The sequence below is a fragment of the Toxoplasma gondii genome, chromosome X (assembly GCF_000006565.2).
Source record: "Toxoplasma gondii ME49 chromosome X, whole genome shotgun sequence".
NCBI classification, from domain to species: domain Eukaryota; phylum Apicomplexa; class Conoidasida; order Eucoccidiorida; family Sarcocystidae; genus Toxoplasma; species Toxoplasma gondii.
In genome coordinates this window covers 1,481,099-1,499,301 of record NC_031478.1, presented here as the reverse complement: position 1 = coordinate 1,499,301, position 18,203 = coordinate 1,481,099, and the positions used below count along the sequence as shown (strand labels likewise).

At 57.1% G+C, this 18,203-nt stretch overlaps 1 protein-coding gene across 1 annotated transcript; it reads right to left on the bottom strand.

Annotated features, from left to right (window-relative positions):
- Positions 1-5,809: 5,809 nt before the first annotated feature.
- TGME49_226620 (hypothetical protein) lies at positions 5,810-17,371 on the bottom strand (the record flags this gene model as incomplete). The annotated part of the gene is made up of 2 exons (XM_018780143.1): positions 5,810-14,209; positions 14,537-17,371. The coding sequence occupies 2 exons, from the start codon at positions 17,369-17,371 to the stop codon at positions 5,810-5,812; spliced, it is 11,235 nt and encodes a 3,744-aa protein (XP_018636038.1).
- Positions 17,372-18,203: the final 832 nt, after the last annotated feature.

Here is an 18,203-nt window from a genome sequence, read left to right as displayed (position 1 = left end):
AAACCTGAAGGTTTCTTCAACAAAGAAAACGAGGTTCATCTGATGAGGGACAGCAGAGGTGACCTGCAGCAAAACATAGTTCTGTAAAGCCCCCTGTGTACAGAGATCGTATTTCCTCTCCGGCATCCGGAGGGATAGCAGAGCCGACAGAAGCCACGCCCGTTCTCGGTTTACTGCAAATTGGGTTCATGGTGTTACCTGGTTACCTGTAATACATGTTGGCCTCGAAGTTCCTCTCCAGAAACTCCCTCACTAACTCCGTTCTCGAACGCCCTGGGTGTCAGACAACAACGAGCTACGAATAAAGCCTCATCTTTGTGTGACAACAGAAGTGAGGAGGTATGGGTGAATGGATACACTGAAATTCCTTCAGTCCACCCAGAGAGGAGAACAAACCACAATTGGCTTGAGAAATATACCACCTCAGAGTCACGCCACGACGGACAACACCCGTTCCATAGCTTGCCAGGAAGCGACCCCTGGTTCGTGGTCAAGTTCCTCTCCGTTCACGCATGCAGGAATAACGCTTAGTAGCAACTCAGACGCGTTTGCTTGCTTCTTGCGTCTGTCGAACACACGGCAACTTCCTCCAGTGGAACCAACGAGATCAATTCGTGCGGTCACTTGTGTCACTGTTTCGACGATGACGGTGGAGTGATCTTCAACTTCGCGTTCGTTCAGGGGATACATGGCGAAAGTGTACATAAAACGATAAACTCATAAACACCTAGGTGAATACGCACAGTTGTCAGAAACCACTCCTTTTCTAAGAGAAGAGCTGCTCACCAAAGCCCATCTCCTGATCTCTTAGTCGAACATCTTCGTTTATTTCACAGGTTAATTTCCAGGGCTGCGGTGTTCCCACAGATTTTCGGTTGCTCAAGCGCCGTATACCATGGCTGTCTGCCATAGATGTTTTCACAGGTGTAATCTGAGGCGCCTCATTTCCTCCAGCTGTTGCAAACAACCTCCTCCATGAGGCGCGAAAGATTGCCGCTGAATTAACGTAGGATCCAAAGGAGCTGTGTGCACGGACGGTATCAAACGGAGTTCATCACACAAGGTGATCGGCATGCCAGCACACCGGATACGAGCGCCCGCCTTACATGATCCGTTCGCTTTCATTATTCTTATTTTTCGAGAACGCATCACTTCGCTGCATTTGCGAGAATGCCTTATTCCCGTTCTCCTACATGGTGCCGGTGCGGATAGATTCGCCGACAGAGTAGTAAGTGTCACGGCAGCCGTATGTTGGAGGACCCATGCATCTCAATGGGCTAATTCCAGAGACCGCAACTCACGGGGCTGACTCAAGAAGCTCCCTTCGTTAATAACTTTCTGTGCTTCACGCGCCGCTCCTGCTTGAAGCCCCGCAAGCAGACCAGCCAACGTTTGTTTCGTTCTCTTGTAGGGAGAGCAGTAGAACCGCAGCCGTTCATCTCCCACCAGACGAAACAACTGTTCTCCGAGGAGGCTAGCCTCTAAAATACCTGCATGAGACAGGCCCGAAGCGTATATTAAATAACTGTCTCCCCACCATTCTGTGAGTGTCCATTCACTGATAAGCATGCTCTTATTTGAGCCTGGAGCGTCGCATATTCGACAAGGAATGGCCTCTGCACACGGGTCCCCTGCGGTCGTTTTTCGTTATCTACCTGTTGGGGTCAACTCGACCTCATGATCCGGTTTGTTGTTGTTTCCATGGGCGGGTAAATCCGCTTCACTGTAAGAATACGCAGGCCACTCACAGCTGTATTTCATGGGCTGTACTAAAGTGGACGCAGGTCGTGCGAAAGCGTAGTGCTCTCTTGCGCTGTAAACGACGTACGACACTCTCTGGCCTCAAAGATGTGACCCGGATGTAAATTTTGACTGCTCCATTCTTGAGTGTGCAGACTGGGGACGAGAGATTGAGGTTTGCAACGAGTAGACGCCTTTGGAATTCACAGTCAGATTGGGCTTTTGCATAAGAACTATAGTTTCTCCGGCGACGCAGAATGCGTAGCAACTGCGTGTTCTCAGTCCGTCTCCCCGATACTCACTTTTCTGTTTCCTGGACGAGAATAATCCTAGTGGGTGAGTTCCGGATCCTGTGGGAAAGGATGTGGCTGACAATCTGGCCGCCAATAATGGCCTTCAAGACAGGACCAACCCACCTCTTCCACACAGGTCTGGCAATTACGCAGAAGAGGCTCATCCCAAGAAACCTAATACGGAGCAGAGAGAGAAGGTTGCTGCGACAGTAAATCACGGTAACTCTTCGCTGACATGTGTTCTACTTTGTCGCTGATCTTGTGCTTCTGCCTTCAAGGTGTCCCTTCCTACAGTAGCCAGAACTTGCCCCTCCTCAGCTGCTGTGGGTCATACATGGTTCTGACTTGTGCCGATTCTTAATACAAAGAGACAGGTTCCTATTGGATTGGAGACACCTGGAACTTTTTACGCTGATTCAGAGAGTATCGTTCCCGAAAACCAACTTTCCATGAGACTTGAGGGACCTCCTCTTGTGCAGAGTAACACGCCGCAAGTGGCATAGATGTGCATGGTGAACATTAGTTAGAATGGGACTGTTACGACCGAAGGCTTCAAGTTCACAAATACGTCTGAGGTGCTTTCCATTTCTACACAAGGCAGAAGAGTGAAGCATGTACTTTCACAGAAGATCGGAACCCTCGGACTATGAAAGTTCATTTCATGTTTATTTAAAACGACGCTGCTGACCGACAAGCTGCACAACGTTGTACCTTTTCATGGAGCCGAAGTTCGAGAAGGCAATCCCCCCAAAGCTCTCTGTCATCTTGCTTGCACTTTTCGAAATGACCTTCACTTATGAAGAAAGCTTCGCGCCCTGTTCTTTACCATGCAATTGTCGTAACAATTTTTTCAAAGTCAGCCTACGTCTCAGTGTGTGACATTATTACGTACCGACACCTTGGTAGCCAATCCCCTGCCTCGAATCACTACCCCCTTGCAGCTGACACTTAATCTAACACCGGTTGACTCAGGACATCGAATCACAAGACCGCAGACTTGCTGATAAACTACAATTTAGTGGTATACTACCGGAAAAAGTCAGGTCTTGATCGTTTGTCACAAGCGCCAGCTTACACACTGGATGACAGCAAGCGGGTGCGACGAAATACCAAAATCTTTGCGAACGGTATCACGCAGGGGAATAAGACAGAAAAATGATGTTTTCAGACAAAAACGTTGGTATAGAAAACAATATCACCACAATCGAAGGGCTCTGAATGCTTGCTCGAAGACAGCTCACGTACAAGAGTAACAATTATGCCTGTATTTACTCTTATATAGATCGACGCCACAGTCGTTGATCTAAGATTATCACTGTACGAGTACTGAAGATGGGGCCAGGTAGTGACGCCTTCACAAACAATCGCTTCAGTCGTATCGCACTTCCGAAATCGATTGTTTGTCGACACCCAATTTTCGTGATCAGCCCCGCATGCACACTGTGTCCCCACGCGACAAGAACATGCAAAGACGCGCATGTTCACATCATATAAAAGGCGCTCTCACTTTACTGTTCTACACCTTGAAGGCAAGGACATCTGACAATTTCGCTTATCGCACACCGTGTACACTGTTGTTTTCGTTCCGCATTCAAAGGGAGGGTGTGTGCAAAATGGTATCATGCTGATAGAAAGGATTCGTGGCAGGGATGGTTTGGATGATGGAAGTACATCTTTGGATTCGCATACCGGCCGCACCGTTCTACGCATTCGTGTGGACACACTGGCATTTAGCTAAGGTAAAAGTCAGGTTACAGTGACACATCTGTTCGGCTAGAAAGCTTGCTCATGAACAGCTGTGCGATTCACGTATCAGATGACAGTAGTGCTTCCCACAGTCTGATTCTAAGGCACTTTTATCAGCGGAAGTTCACTCATTGTATAAGAGCCTGCTTCCCGCTCAGAAATAAGGCCTTTTCCGTAGGGTCATTGAGTCTGCAATATCAGGCCAACAGTCACACTTACAGTACGGATGAAGGTATACAAATTGAGAGGCGTCAAGTTTCCCGTGGCTCAGACTAAGCGAAGATCCTTGCCGTGTGACGGTGACGTTCAAGACAGAAATCAAGTACACTCGCGTCGCAGTTGGGAGGCAAAGCTGGTCTGCTCTGCACCGTCGAATAGACAGCTGTGGAGTTTGCTTTCAAAGGAAGGGAGAGAAGACCGGATATCAGAGGAGAAACACGTGCAGTTGGTGTTGTAAGAAACGTCCCTTTAGGTGGTGACATGCGGATTCTTGATGTTAGCATTTATCAGTGACTTCAGAGTCTTTCTTCGATTTCTCTAGGGTACGGCAAAGCGCCACACGTGAATCAACACCTTTGGCGACGTGTGGTAATCTGGTCACCTTCGTTGCAGCATAAGACACTACCAAGACGCGTATCTCCCTATACAATTTTACGTTTGAACGAAGGGAGGTCTCTGAGGGACGGGGACATGAACAATGTGGAGAGGAAATGCAGAACGTGAACTGCTTCCTACTACCTTTAAAACATGCTGAGGCTCCCTAGCACCACCGGCATGACAAAAAATGCTTAGCGGTGGTGAAAGAGAAGTGCGGATGACAATCCCACACGCCAATTCTGGGATTCCTGTGTCTCTGTGATGCTCCGGCGAAGCGGCACTTATCAATTCTTTAGCCCGACTCTTTCAAATGTCGAACTCGTTGCCGAAAAGTGCCATATCACTTCGAAATGTAGACTTACGGTGAGCTTAACTTGCGCAGTACATCTGACTGGAAAGCTTGACGGCATAATATCCTATGGCAGCCTTCGTAGTACATTTCTTAAGCAACAAGAGTTCAACACCAGCACCACGAAAAGTTGTATTACCGAGACTACATTTTCCAGTATTGAAAAATAGATTCAACTGTAAGTAATAGCAATGCCACACGCGAATGACCTTTCCAGAAGCAAGGAATCCAGCGAAAACCTTAGCCAAGTTTCTCCCTCCTAGTATTCGATAGGTACAAATTTCAGAAGAGCCGCCCACCGGGCCACGTGGCGGCCTGTTGCGGCAGCCACTCCTGTTGTGTGTCATTCGCTTTCAATTTCGCCAGTCCCCCCAGTCTAGGGGAACGGTCGCCTACTAACACACATCCTTCAATGAGAGAGCCGTGTAGCCATGCCATAGTCGCTACTGACAGCTACCTCACCAACACAGTCCCAAAAGCCACTCGTCATTTCACCTTGGGCATTTCCGCCTTGCGTACCCTACTCTAACAACCATGCGTTTCTTCACACTCAGAATGGCACCAGCATCCCACGTATCCTGCGAAAGATTTCCTTACAAATTCTTGCTTCCACCGCATGAAACATCGCAGGAAAGTAGGAAAGGATCTGCCCCACTTGTTCCACTGCCCTTATCCCCCACAATGCCTGAGCCGAAGGTTTAGCCTCTCCTCAGAGGCTATATCCGAAGTCCGATCCAACTGCTTTTTCGTCACAGATGCCGAGTCATGCAAGCCGTATCGAAACGGTAGATTTTGCGATTCAAACTGAGTTCATAATCTAAACAGGGAAGCTGATCTTGTGCTCCGTCCCTGCCAATCGGAAAAGGACGACAGTTGGCCTGACGAAAAAGTGTTCTTCAACTGTCTCGCTGTTGGATACTTTCGTTTGCAAAAGTGACAGGTTTCGCCCTACCCGCGAGATCCATACACTTCCCGGCGAAGTTGATTGTCGACCCCGTCAAACGTCGCTCCCGTGGCATCCTTCCCCTGCCTGGGGTGTCTTCTATCACCTAACTGGTCACAGCACATCCTGACCCCTTCGTTTTCATCGTTTCCCCTTCCCTTTTCCGCCCCCCACTTTCCTCGGCTGATCGCCAGTGGCCCCAGTGCCGAATGCGCCGGCAGCCGCTCCGATTCCTCGTTTCCCCCCGATAGCGCCTTTGCCAGTGACTGTCTCCTTTGCAGAGGGTGAGGAGGCAGTTCCTGTTCCCGAAGGCTTCACCGGCGCCATCAAGCGGAGAAGCGCGAGCACATCCCCTGCTGCCGCTGCGGCCCCAATGCCGGCCGCTAACGCGGCGATGCCTCCAGTCTCGGGGAGCCCTGTCGCTCGCGGAGATCCGGTGTCTCCTTCACCCGCAGTGGCGCCCCAGCCTGCGCCTCCAACGGCTCCTCGGCCCGTGGCCACTAGGCTGTCGAGCTGTCTGTGGCGGTGAAGAAGTTGCTGCTGCTGTAGGAGGCCCCCTACGCGCAGAAAGTCGACGGCGAAAAAACACTTGTGAAACTCTTCCAAAAGAGAAAACAAGGCCCCCGGGCGACCCTCGAGATCGCCAGGGCCCCGAACCTGACGCCCGATCTCCCCTGCCGGGCGCTGCGTGGCTGTGAACTGAAGAGCCTGACCTACAGCGGCGGCGACCCGCGCGATGGGCGGGACGATGCTCGGCTGGGGAGCCTGGACACCGACGAGCAACGAGGAGAAGCGAGGGGGGAGACCCTCAAGAAGAATCTCCTGGAAAGGGTGCAGGAGGAAGAGCGGCGGCGAATGCAGGAGATAGGGAAGCTGCAGTGCCGGAGACGAGCTCGCTTGCTCAGAGACCGCAGAAACGGCTGCGTTCGCCGCAGGCCCGCGACTCGTGGCCGGCGGCGCTGCCGCCCCGACCCCGTCTCCGCGCTCGCCTTTTCCACTGCTCGCCGGTCCCCCGAACCCCACAGTCGACGAGAGTGCCGTGCTCCCTTCCCACATGTTCGTCGTGTAACTCGCATTCGTGTCGAGAAGAGTGAAGAGGTGGGGCTTGAAGGCGGCAGCCACCAGTGCCGAAACAAAGACAGCTAGAGACGCTGGGGCGCAAGGCGACTCCGGCTGCAGCTGGGTGCCAGACACATCCCCGATGTCGGAGAAAGACGCGCTTCGCCGACTCTTTTCGCGACCCAGAAAAACGTTTCCCTCACTTCCACAGGACGCCACACCGACTGTTGAGGGCGGCATCTGTGCCTCAACTTCAGGCTCGCCTGGAGCCTCACCGGCTCTCGCAGAAGATGAGCGACAGGCTGGGCCCACTGGAAGATGAGCAGCGACGCTGGCCACCGCGGAAGCAGCTGCGGCGATTGGGGCTGGGGGCACGAACGCAAGGGAGCTGTTTCCTGCTGTCAATGCTTTAATACACGGGCTATGAGGCTGGGGAAAGCAGTAACAGCACGCGCACCAGCTACGGGCTAAATCATGGTGTACTGGTGTGGCTTTTGCCTCCGCGAGAGGACGGGGGGCGGTTCCGATATCCGCTCCTTGACCGGGGTGGAAATCCGCGGCAAGACAGGCGGCAGGGGAGGCCAATCCCTCGCCTTCGATCGGAGACCCCTTGCTCTCAAGAGCGGGACAACACGGACAGCAAGAGGCAAAGGCGCTGCGTCGGACAAAGCATGCACCCCAGAGAGGCAGACACGAGCTGGCAAGGATGTGGAAGGTGAAGATGAAGGGCCATCGCCGCAGCGGGATGCGCGGCGGAACCGTGAGACCACAGCGCACGGGGGCGTTGGCAAGCGTCTCTTCTGTCTCCTGATCGCACTCGCCATCGGGCAGGTCACAGAGGGAGCTGTGAAAGGGGGAAACGAAATCGTTGACAAGTGGGGACAGCGACCCTCCAAAGGACCCAACTTTGCCGCTGAAAACACGGGCAGCAAGAGGCAAGAGCAGCGCCTTGAGCATAGTAACGAGGAGAAGTTGGTGACGCTCGTCGGCTTCCGCTCCCAGCGGGCTTGTGTCCTGTGCCTCGAATTCAGAGGTCCACAAACAGCTGGAGGCTGCCTCGCGTTCCCAGCAACGAGGAGAAAATCCAGGAGAGAACCGAGAGCCGCGGGACGCAGGACAGAAGAGACTGCTCCACTGACCTTTCTCGACGGGGGTCATCTCTCCGCGGGTCGCGAAGATCAGCGAGCAAATGGTGTGGAGAAGAATTTCGACCAGCGAGAGAGGGCCGCCATCAGTTCCTTCGTTTTCTTCTGCGACGCCCTCCATCATCTGTTGAACTTCGAGAGTCCGAACCATCTGCTCTTCCATCGACTGCAGCGCCTGGTGCTGTTGGAGCCCTACCAACACGGCCTGGGGCTGACCGCTGTTGCCAACGCACCCGCTCGCGCCGGTCGCTCCCGTGCCCTGGGTCCCCAGCGGCTGTAACGGCGGTGGAGCCCAACTAGCGACGGCGATCGCCTCTGGCGTCCTCCCCACGAGCGGCAGTGTCCGTCCAGGGGCGGGGGGCGAGAGGCCGGGAAACGCGAAGGCGAACATCGGGGGAACCGAATACAAGCCGCGGAGCGGATGGCGAACCAGGGCGTCTTGCGTTGAGGCGGAGAAGCCAAGACGAACGAGGAGCTCTTCCCGAAGAACTCTTGACAACGGAGTCTTTAGGCGGTGCCGAAGCAAGGCTGTCGCTGCTCGCGCGCAGCTCTCTTCTATCGTCCATGCTAACGTGGCGCGGTCTACCCTGCACTCCGCATATCCAGAATCCTCCAGTACCTCTTCCGACTCGTCTTCGCTGTCTCCATCCCCGCCAGAGACAGCATCAGCCCCATCCGACAGCAAGTCTCCACAGCAGCTACACCGGCCTCCGCTGCCTTTCACCCCCTTTTGCGTCCCCGACTCGCTGTTAGTGACTCTCGCCTTCAGGTCAGGTTCGTGTGGGTCGCCCCTGCCACCAGGCCCCGTCTGGTCTCCACTAAAGCGAGCCCGCTTCCGCCTGACTGCGCCGTCGGACGCGCGACTTGGGGACCCGCCAACGCTGCGGCTCTTGGGCACCATTGCCTCCGCAGCGGTCGCGAGCTTCCCCTGTCTCCGACAGGCCCCTGTGCAGCCGGCGTCAGCGTCGGGCAAGCGGTCGAGCATCTTAGAGAAGCAAGAAGGAACAGTTTTTCGGCTTATCTGCACGAGACGGAGGAGCCACTTCAAGGTCAGTTCGAAAGCTGCCTCGAGGTCTGCTCGCTCTTCTCTCGCTGCGGTGAGTCTCGCAGACTTGAGGCCTCCAACGAGATCTGGACAGCCTCGCCGACAGGAATCGTCGAACGCACCAAACGTGGACTGCAGGGGATCTTGGGAAGCAAACGAGACAGAGAGGAAGTTTTCTTTCTGGCGACTTTCATGGACGGCCATCTGGAGGGCCCGGAGGCCGCCCTGAAGCAGGAGGAAGTACAGAAGCCTCTGGAGAAGAGCGAACCCCTTTTTTTCATTCAGGAGTGGAAGAAGAAGGAGCGGAGAATCGAAGCACGCAAGAAGAGCTCGAAGAATCGAAGCCCAACAGGCACTCACCTTAGTTAGAGCTGCCACGAGCGGCCTTGCACACTCGTGACAACATCCCCCACACAGACGGCACTCGAGATCTTTCTTTTCTCTTTCTCGAGGTTTCCCCGCTGTTCTTTCCTGTTCTTCTTTGTTATGTGGCGACTCCATGTTTCCCTCTGCATGCGCGCCGAGCACATCCTTCGCGCTGGCGTCTCTCCTTTTCTCAGCCGCATCAAATGCTTTCGCTCCCGACAAGTCTTTCTGGTCACCCTGCGTCGCCACGATCCTTGGTCTTGCCGTGTCGCCTTCATCTCCTCGCGCAGTCACCGGAGCGCCGACCTGCATGCTGGCTCTTCGCCCGCCGCTGTCTTCAGACCCAGTCGGGGTGAGGTCGTGGCTGCGACTTGGAGGGACGAGGCCCTGGCAAGAGCAGCAGGAACAGCCTTGCGGATGGAGGCGAGTTGTGGCGACAAGGTCGACAAGTGAGCGAAGAACCGTGAAAAGCGTTTCGAGAAGAACAGTCCTTGTTTCTGCGCCGCATGCACACGCTGGGCTGCTTCCTCCCACGTTGCGAAGGAGAGGCACCAACCCTGCAGTCAGGACTTTCGGTGACCGTCGCAGATCCAGTTGTCTCGCTTGGTCACTCCTGCACTGCTGCTCTTGCATCCCTCTCTCTCCCAAGCTAGAAAACTCAGTCCCTCCCTCCTCTGCCCGCCTCTCCCCCTGTCCTGTCTCGGACGGAAAAGAAGCCGCGGAAGCGGCCGAGCCCGCGAGGGCAGTGTCGCTGCTTTGTGGAGCGACGCATGCAGACACGAAGGCGCACTGAAGCATGAAGTCGGAGAGGTCTCTGAGGATGCGCACCTGGACCTTCCTTGCTCTCTCTGGAAGACGCTTTCTCACTCGCAGGCTCGAGGAGGCCGGCGACGCCCGCCGACCAGACGGAGCTCCACAGACCAGCTGCCGAGAAAACGAGGAAAACAAGAGCGCCAGGGCCCGCCACACACCTGGAAGGAGGGTCAGCGGGGGACTTTGAAAACCACACGTGTCTCCCCCACAACGGTGGCCTTTCGTCTCGAGTTTGGGGTTTCCCAAAAAGGTCGTCCTCCCCTCTAAAGACTCCTTCGAGCGCACAGTCGGAGAAGTTCCGGCATCACCGGACAACGACACCGAAGCTGTTGGAAGCGAACTGTGGAGGGCAGTGAGAGAGCACGAAAGGGATGCATGCGTGGAGGCCGAGGAATACGCTCCAGAAGGCGACTCCACAGAAAGGAGTGCCTCAGGGAAGGTCTCTCCGTAGAAGAGAACTCGACGAACCAGGCGTATCTGGGACGTCCACAGCCAATAGATGCCATCCGTTTGTTCGCCATTCAACGCACGGCGGTCTGGAGCTTGCCCTGTCGACAGCGAGCGTCTCTTCTCGGGGCTAGTCTGCGTCACCTGGGAGGCGAGCAGCCAGCCTCGGAGGGCCATGAAATGGAGGGACACTTGCGTAGCTACCTCGCGCTCTTCCGTTCGCTCCGAAACGCTTTTCTCTCCTTGCAACCAGCTAGCAAAGTCGTGCGCTTCGTCTCGACTCCCAGACTCTTCCCCTTCAACGCCGTGTCCACCTCTGCCCGTCCAGAGCCAGGGCGCCGCAGCGTCTGGGCCGCCATGGGCGCGTGGAGACACCGCGTCTGCAGAGACACAGACACCTGGGCCATTTGAAGCAGAGGGCAGCTGGAGCTGGTGTGGGGCCAGGGAAGGGTCCGCCATCTTGGCGTCTCTTTTGGCGTCTGTTGGCGACAGAGATTTTTCCGCGTCTGTCAGCTGTAGACCCACGAAACACAGGCACGCTGCAGCCGTCGCGGCCAGCTGCTCGTCCTGACTGGACTCTTGGTTTTTCTTGAGCTGCATGTGCGGGCGGAGAGAACTGCGGCGAGTGCGGAAGGACGCACCCTCGGTAGTTGTCTCGCCTCCAACCGCAATCGTGCAAACGCTCGACAAATCCCCTGAGAGAAGGAGAAGAAGCGCACGCAGACGACCCTCGAGAAGGAGAAGACCTCCCCTGTCCCCACGACTCTCTGCGCTTTCTTCTCCGCTTCCACATCCGTCTTCCGCTCCTGCCCTCTTCTCTCGATCCCCGAGACAGGGACGGAGAGAAGACGCTGTCTGTCGGGTCTCGCGAGGGAAGGAGACTCGCTTCGTGATCGCGGCCACGAGATCCTCATTCAGCAAGACGAGACTGTCCAGTAGCACGCGTCGCAGCTCTCTCCAGAGAAACTGGCACCGACTCAGAGAAGCCAGCCATCGGCCTTCTGTTTCTCTGCTTCCACGCTTTCCCCTTCGGTCGTCCACCTTTTCTTCTGCTCCAGCACAGGCCGAAGAAGACAATGCAGCGACCGCAGTCGACCCTCGCCCATTCAGAGGCCCCGAATCTGTGGGGCTCTGTCTCTGGTTGAGGGAGAGACCACCGCAACGCTTGAGAGCCGCTCGGCACTCCTTCGCAGCTCGCGCCACGTCTTCCGTCAGGCAAATGCATGCAATGGTGAGCTGCACGACGTCGACCCGACTTGCCCCCCCAGAGCGACAGGCGCCCGCGTTCGACGCTTCACAGTCATCTCGCTTGGCTCTTCTGGGATCCTCACAAGATGCCGCGTCACCGTCTTCCGCGAGACACGCCGCCGCTCCTACGACAGGCAGAAGAGCCCAAGAAAGGTCCTCATCACTGAAGCGACTCGATGTCTCTTCCTCGCCTTTCGAGTCTTCTGGGCCTGTCCCCGCCTTCGCGCTTTGGTCTACAGGCGTCTGGGACACCGACGCTTTGGCGCCACTGGGGCCTCTTCGTCCCGGTCCAGGCTGTCTGGCGCAGCTCTCAGATCGTGAAACGCGTTTGCCGTTCTCTTCAGACATGCGGCCTGCTCCCTTCGTCTCTTCCTCCTCACTGTCCGCTCTTTCTTCCTTGTCCTTTTGTTTGTCACTGCACCTCTTCTGCCGATAGCGCCCTAGAAGGTCGAGAGCAACTGTATGCAACGGCTCGGATTGCCAGTGAAGGCCGCAGAGCCTGGCGGCCTCGCGAGCTTGGCGGCAGGCCCACAGGGCGACTTCCAGAGACGCCGCAGTCTCTTCGCGCTCTTCGCTGTCTCCTTCTCGAGGGCATCCGGAACTCTCCACCGCAGGGAGAAAAGAAAGCGTGTCTCCGTTTGCGCCCGAGGCGTCCTGACGAGCGCCGGACGACGCCGCGGAAAAGCCTCGCGAAGCACGAAGAAGAGCATTCGTCAAGGACAGGAAAGGAGACTCCCCACAAAGGACAACGAGGTGACAGAGGAACCGCCCACACAGAGCACGCTGCTGAAGGCGAGAGGCCCAGGAGCTTCGACTGGGCTCTGCGCGGTTGAGGGCGTCTGCGAGTCTCTCTTCTGGGTTGACGCCTTCCACTATGGCTCCTGCCAGTCGCTCTCCTCCAGAGGAAAGCACGCATGCATTTTCCTCTTTTCTGCGACATGGCAGCTGCGCGGCGCACAAGGCGGCGCCCACGAGCTCTGGGAGGAGCCCGCCGGTGTGGAGCACCTTCCGGAGCGCCTCCAAGACTCTTCTCGCGTTTGTGCATTCCGGTTCGTCCTCTGCGTTCTCTCCGCCTTCGCTCGTCGCGTTTTCGCTCTTGGGTGAGACAGCCGCCACTCGCTGGTCGCGCGGGAGACAAACGGGCGCCGAGTTTTGAGGCGACACTCGTTTTTCACAAGCACCGACAGAGGGACCGAAAACGAGACCGAGGAAGGGAGACATGAAGCGAGACAGGCACTCGACAGCGGCGAGGGCGTCGCTTTCTTCCAGGTCTCTCCAGTGCTGCAGGAGAGCGAGGAACCTCAAGAGAATCAGCACGGGGGGTGAGAGACTCTCGAGAAAAGACTGAGACTTCCCCAGTTCTGCGTTCTCCTCTGCGCAATGGGCTTGACACAGACCCGCCTCAGTCTTCTCCTTCTCTCTTTCGTCGCCGCTTCGACCCCTTCGTCGCGACGGCGCCCCACCGGCTCGGCCCTCGCGGCTGCCTCCGCCACTCTTCCTAGCTGGCTCCTGGGCCTGTCGCAGGCCGCTCGCCTCCGCGGACTGTCTCCGCGCCAGCGGCGCTGTCTCCGAGCCGGCGTGAAGAGTTCCCACGACAGGCAGGTGCAGCCTCGCGGAGAGGGCGAAGATCTCGGCGTCTCCGAGGCCGGAGCCCGAGGGTGCGGCGTCGCGGCTCGCGCGCTTCTCGGCCTTGGCTTTTTCCTTGCCTCTTCTTCCGAGATCTGACGCGCGGCCGCCATCCTCTCTCTTCGCCTCCCCGTCGCCTGGAGAGGTCTCCCCGTAGAGAAGGTGGGCAGCCAGGAGCGAAGGGCACAGCTGCCGAGAGAGAGGGAGAATCCAGGCAAGGAGGAGCCGGACTGCATGCAGCTGAAACGCGGAGAGACGCGGAGACGACGCCCGAAGCAGCGGAAGGAGACACGCCACCGTCCGACACAAACTGTCTCTCCCCGCAGCCAGTTGAATCCAACGGAGAAGTCGAGGCAGAACGCGAGGCGCGTCTTTCGCTGCAGCTTCCACATGAGCGGCGACTTCACCGGCCGTCGCCTCGGAAGCCCCTTCAATCGACAGAAGAGGACAGGAACGAGGAAAAGGAGTCGAAGAAGAGGGAAGAGAAGAAGGAGGAGACGACGCATAGAGGCAGGTAGGAGACAAGGAAGGCGATTGAGAGCTGCCATACGTGGAGACAACGGCGTCTCGGAGCGGAGGCCGGGGTAGGTGGGGAGGTGGGAGGAAAAAGAAGGAAGACGAAAGAGAGAAGAAAAGGGCGACGACATCACTGGCGAGTGCATGCACACAAAGGTCCGCTTTCGCCGACCCACCAAAGAAGCCTATAGAGGAAGCGGAGACAGCAAAAGATCTCTTCCCGTTGGACACAGAGGAGCCCGGCGGTACCTCCCTTGTCGCTACGCCAGGGATGGCCTGCAAGACACAGAGAAAACGAAGAGAGAGGAAAGGGATGGTCACGTCTTCTGTTGCCCCAGAGTCTTTTCGATGTCGCTTCCTGTCGTCTCTGTCTTCCCCAGGTCTTCTTTATCTCTTTCCACCCTTCAGAGCTGCCAGCAGTATATTCTAGTGCTGACGTCCAACAACCGCTCTTCTTGTTCCATTGCATGTTCTACATACTAGAATTACCCCGGTGCTGTTCGTTGTGCTCGTCTTCTTTTCGCGCGACCCCCCTCCGCGTTGGTCTACCTCTCTCGTAGTTCTCTTCCCGAGTTCCGTCGGCATCGCAGACTCTTCTCTCACCTGGAGAAGCACGAGAAGCGACCTGACGAGACGGCGCACGATCTCTCCGTCTCCGAGGACAAGAGCGGCGGCAATGCCCTTTAAGCAGGCTTCCGATTTCTCCAGAGAAAGACAGCCGTTGCTTCGCTCGCTTTTCTGTTTCCTGGCCAGGCATCCGGAAGCTGCGTCTCCCGACCCCAAGTTAGCCGACAGATCCGCCTCATCCTTTCCCTCCTGCGTTGCTCCCGAGGAAAAACGGTCCACCGTCTCTCCCTGGATCTCAGCCCCGGCAGCCTTCCCCCTGCTTCTGCAGCTCCTTGTCTCTGACCACCGGTCGGCGTTCCGCTGCGCGCCCGCCCCCGCACACGAAGGTCCTGTCTCCCTCTTGCTGGCGTCTGGATGCGTGAAGCTGTCGCCCACGCTGCCCCCCTGGACACGGGGAACAAACGCTTGTTCCGTTTCGTTCCCCAGACAGGATTTCCAGAACCGAAGAATCTGTCTCGTCGTCTCCAAAGAGACACTCAGGAGGTCGTGCGAGAACGCGGTGACCCGCGGAAACAGGGGCGAAGGCCCCCGGTGTGAGGTCTCCAACTGTCTCCGTTTTTGCGGCGTTGGACGCGCTTCGGCCGCGTCCAGACACGCCTCGCTCTCGCTCTGAGGAAAGGTCGTCTCCAAGAGTGAGACCGCCACAGACAAGGCCTCTTGAAGCAAGAGCAGGACCAGAGGAGACTCCTGCAGAAACGCGTCTCTGAAGAGCGCGCGGTGCTCCGCGCTCGCCAGGTGGCTGTCCCGAGAGACCGCGAGCTGGGCGAGAGCCTGGACGAGACCCACAGAGACACGAGCGGACACCGCTCGGGCCAGCAGACCGTCCCCGCTCCGCTGGCCCTCCGCGCCTGTCCCCGCCTCCGAGGGTTCGCGCTTCGGCGCAGACAAGGACGAAGAAAGGAGGTCCGCGTCCGCACCTGCAAAGCAGAAGAGACGCGCCACAGACACAGCTCTCTGGATGCCAGTTTTCTGTTGGAGCAGCGGGAGTGAGGTCCCGCTGTTCAGCTGCTGCTGAGCCACAATATGGGCGAGAAGGGATGCCGCCGCCTCGTAGAGAGTTTCAGCAACCTCTCTGAAGCGGTCCCGCTGGGCGCGTCCCTCTGTCTCCGAGGCGCCGTCTCCAGAGTTCGCCTCTGGGAGCCCAGGCGCCTCCACTCGCTCGCCGGCATCTGAAGACGTCGACGCTGAGCCGGACGCAGGCAAGGCGCACGACTCCCGGGAAGCCGCGAGAAACAGCGAGGTGTAAAGACAACTCAGCTGCAGGAGAGCTGCGAGTTCGCGGTGCAGGAGCTGGGGCGCGGCGAGAGGGGGGGGAGCGAGAGAATGAGGAACGAAGGGAGAAACTCGGAAGAAAAAGCCACCCTCCTGCCGGCCGACGGTCGGCGTCTGCATGCCCCCCTGGTTCACATGCAGGGGCTTCTCCCCGCCGAAGCAGAGCGCGGGCAAAATCTCAAACGTTCCGTCCTCTTCCACCTCTTGGTCGCCGGAGCCGCCGCCGCTCGTTGCGCCTTCGGCCTCAGGGAAGAGACTCAACTGCATGCGCCGCCTCCAGAGCTCTTGACTCCGCAGGCGCGGTGGGGGTAGCGGCAGCTGCAGAAAGGGCAGGCCTACATTTGCCAGGAGGCGCAGAACACGGGCCGCGAAGAGTGAGCGAGCAAAGAGGCGTCGCTTCGCTTCTTCCTCGCGCACAGAGACCCGGGCGAACTGTGCAGAGCCGAGAGAGACACCCGCCGCGCCCTCTCCAAGCATCCCCAGATGCGCTGCGTCTCGGATCTCGAGAGAGCCGAACTGCGACTTGTCGTCACCACCGTGCTCAACAGAACGACGACACCGCGCGCCGGAAGAATGGAGAGACGGAGACGAGACTGGAGCAGCCTCCGTCTCCGTGGTGAGGGGTGCTGAGGAATTTGAGGAATAGGTGGAATTTGAGCGAGTATTTGACTTTAAGATAGAGGGTGATTCTGTGAGGCAGTCAGGTCTCCAGCAGGCGGAGAGACTCCCGGGCGCGGAATCTGAAAAGAGAGAGAAGTCTCGGAGAGAAGAGAGACCGCGCGGCTGGGAGGGCAGTTCGTTGTTTGCCAACAGACAGTTTGGAGACAAGAGAGCAGCAGCTCTCTCAAGAGCTCGCAGACACAAACTCCAGGCGGCGGGGTGGCGAGCAAAGAGAGAAAGGCAGGTTCGCGCCTCCTTGTAGTTTCTCTCATTTTCTTTACACTGTTCGACCTCGGCGCACGATGGCATCCTCGCCGCGTCTGGCCGCGTGCTCTCCGCTGCTGTCCCCGAAGGCGGAACCGGAAAAGTCGCCGAACCTGCCGTTCTATCGGCGTATCTTTGCAGCTCCTCGTCGCTCGACGGCAGCACAGACGCTTCCGGGCCTTCGCTGTCGGACTCCGCTTCCTTCCCTCTTAACGCTCTGGGTCCCGAAGGAGACACTTTCCTCCTCCGGGTTCTTTCTCGAGGTTTTTCTCCCTTTGCCGCGGTCTCCACAGAGCTTCTCTCGCCGCCTCTGCTTCTTCTGCGTCTCCTCGGGACTCGCTCCGTGTTCGTTTTCTCCTCCACGCGGTCAGCCACAGCTCTCGAATCGAGGAAGACAACGTCGATGAGGAAGTCCACGTTGTTCAGTAGCCGAAAAGAACAGGGTGGAGACGCGACAGCTTGCGCCGCGGTCTGAGCCGCAGAGACAGCGAGGCGAAGTGCTCTGTTCCCGCTGTCTTCCACATCCGCGCTTCCTTCAACACACTGCATGCGTTCTCCCCACGAGGCAAGCGTAGTCCCTCCGGGTCCCGCGGCCGCTCTATGGGGCAGCCTCATTGTTGCGGCAAAGCACTGTGAAGACAGTCGCTCTCGGGGGTCTAAGGGAGAGACATTTTGGTGTGGAGAAGAAGTCCCGGTGCAGTCCAGGGGATGACGAAGCAAAATTTAGGCCGAAAGTGCCACACACACAGAGATGTCTTGGGAGGCGATAGGACAGGAAAAATATCCACGTAAAAACGTTTATATGTACATTTATATGCCTAGACATACAGACATGTACGCAAATGACTCTATATCAGGAAAACCGAGACGAGGAGTGTGCGAGACAGCGAACGCGCAGACAGCGGACAGGTTCAAGAGTGTCGGGTTTGGTTTTTCCGCGGAAGAGGAAGAGGCGACAGAAAAAGACGAGAAACCGCGAGAGGAATGTGGCGTGGAGGAGAGGGTAGAGAAGGAGAGTCTCCCAAGAGGAGTTAGGGAAGAAACACAGAGCCGCTGAAGTCAAGAAAGGCGAGAAAAAGAGGACGCCGGACGTGGTGGAAAACTGGGCCGCAGACAGCGGCGGAGAAGACACACGCACACAAACATAAACACCAGAATACACACAAAGACAGCATCAAGGGAGCAGAGACTGCTTTTGAGATAAAAGGAAAATGGAGACCGTCTCCTCGATCTTCACACTGTTCGAACGCCTTTCTCTTTTCTCGTGCTCTCTGCATGCAGCAGCTTTTCCTCTGCCGGAGCACCCCCGCGCAACGGTGAGTAGTGCCTTGCGGCTTTCTTCGCTTTGAGTCCGTCTCGGACCGCGAGAAACGCGAGAAACGCCATTTGTCTTTTGTTGCTTTTCGTGAGTTTCTCTCTCTGCGTCCAATCCTAGAGAAACGCGTGT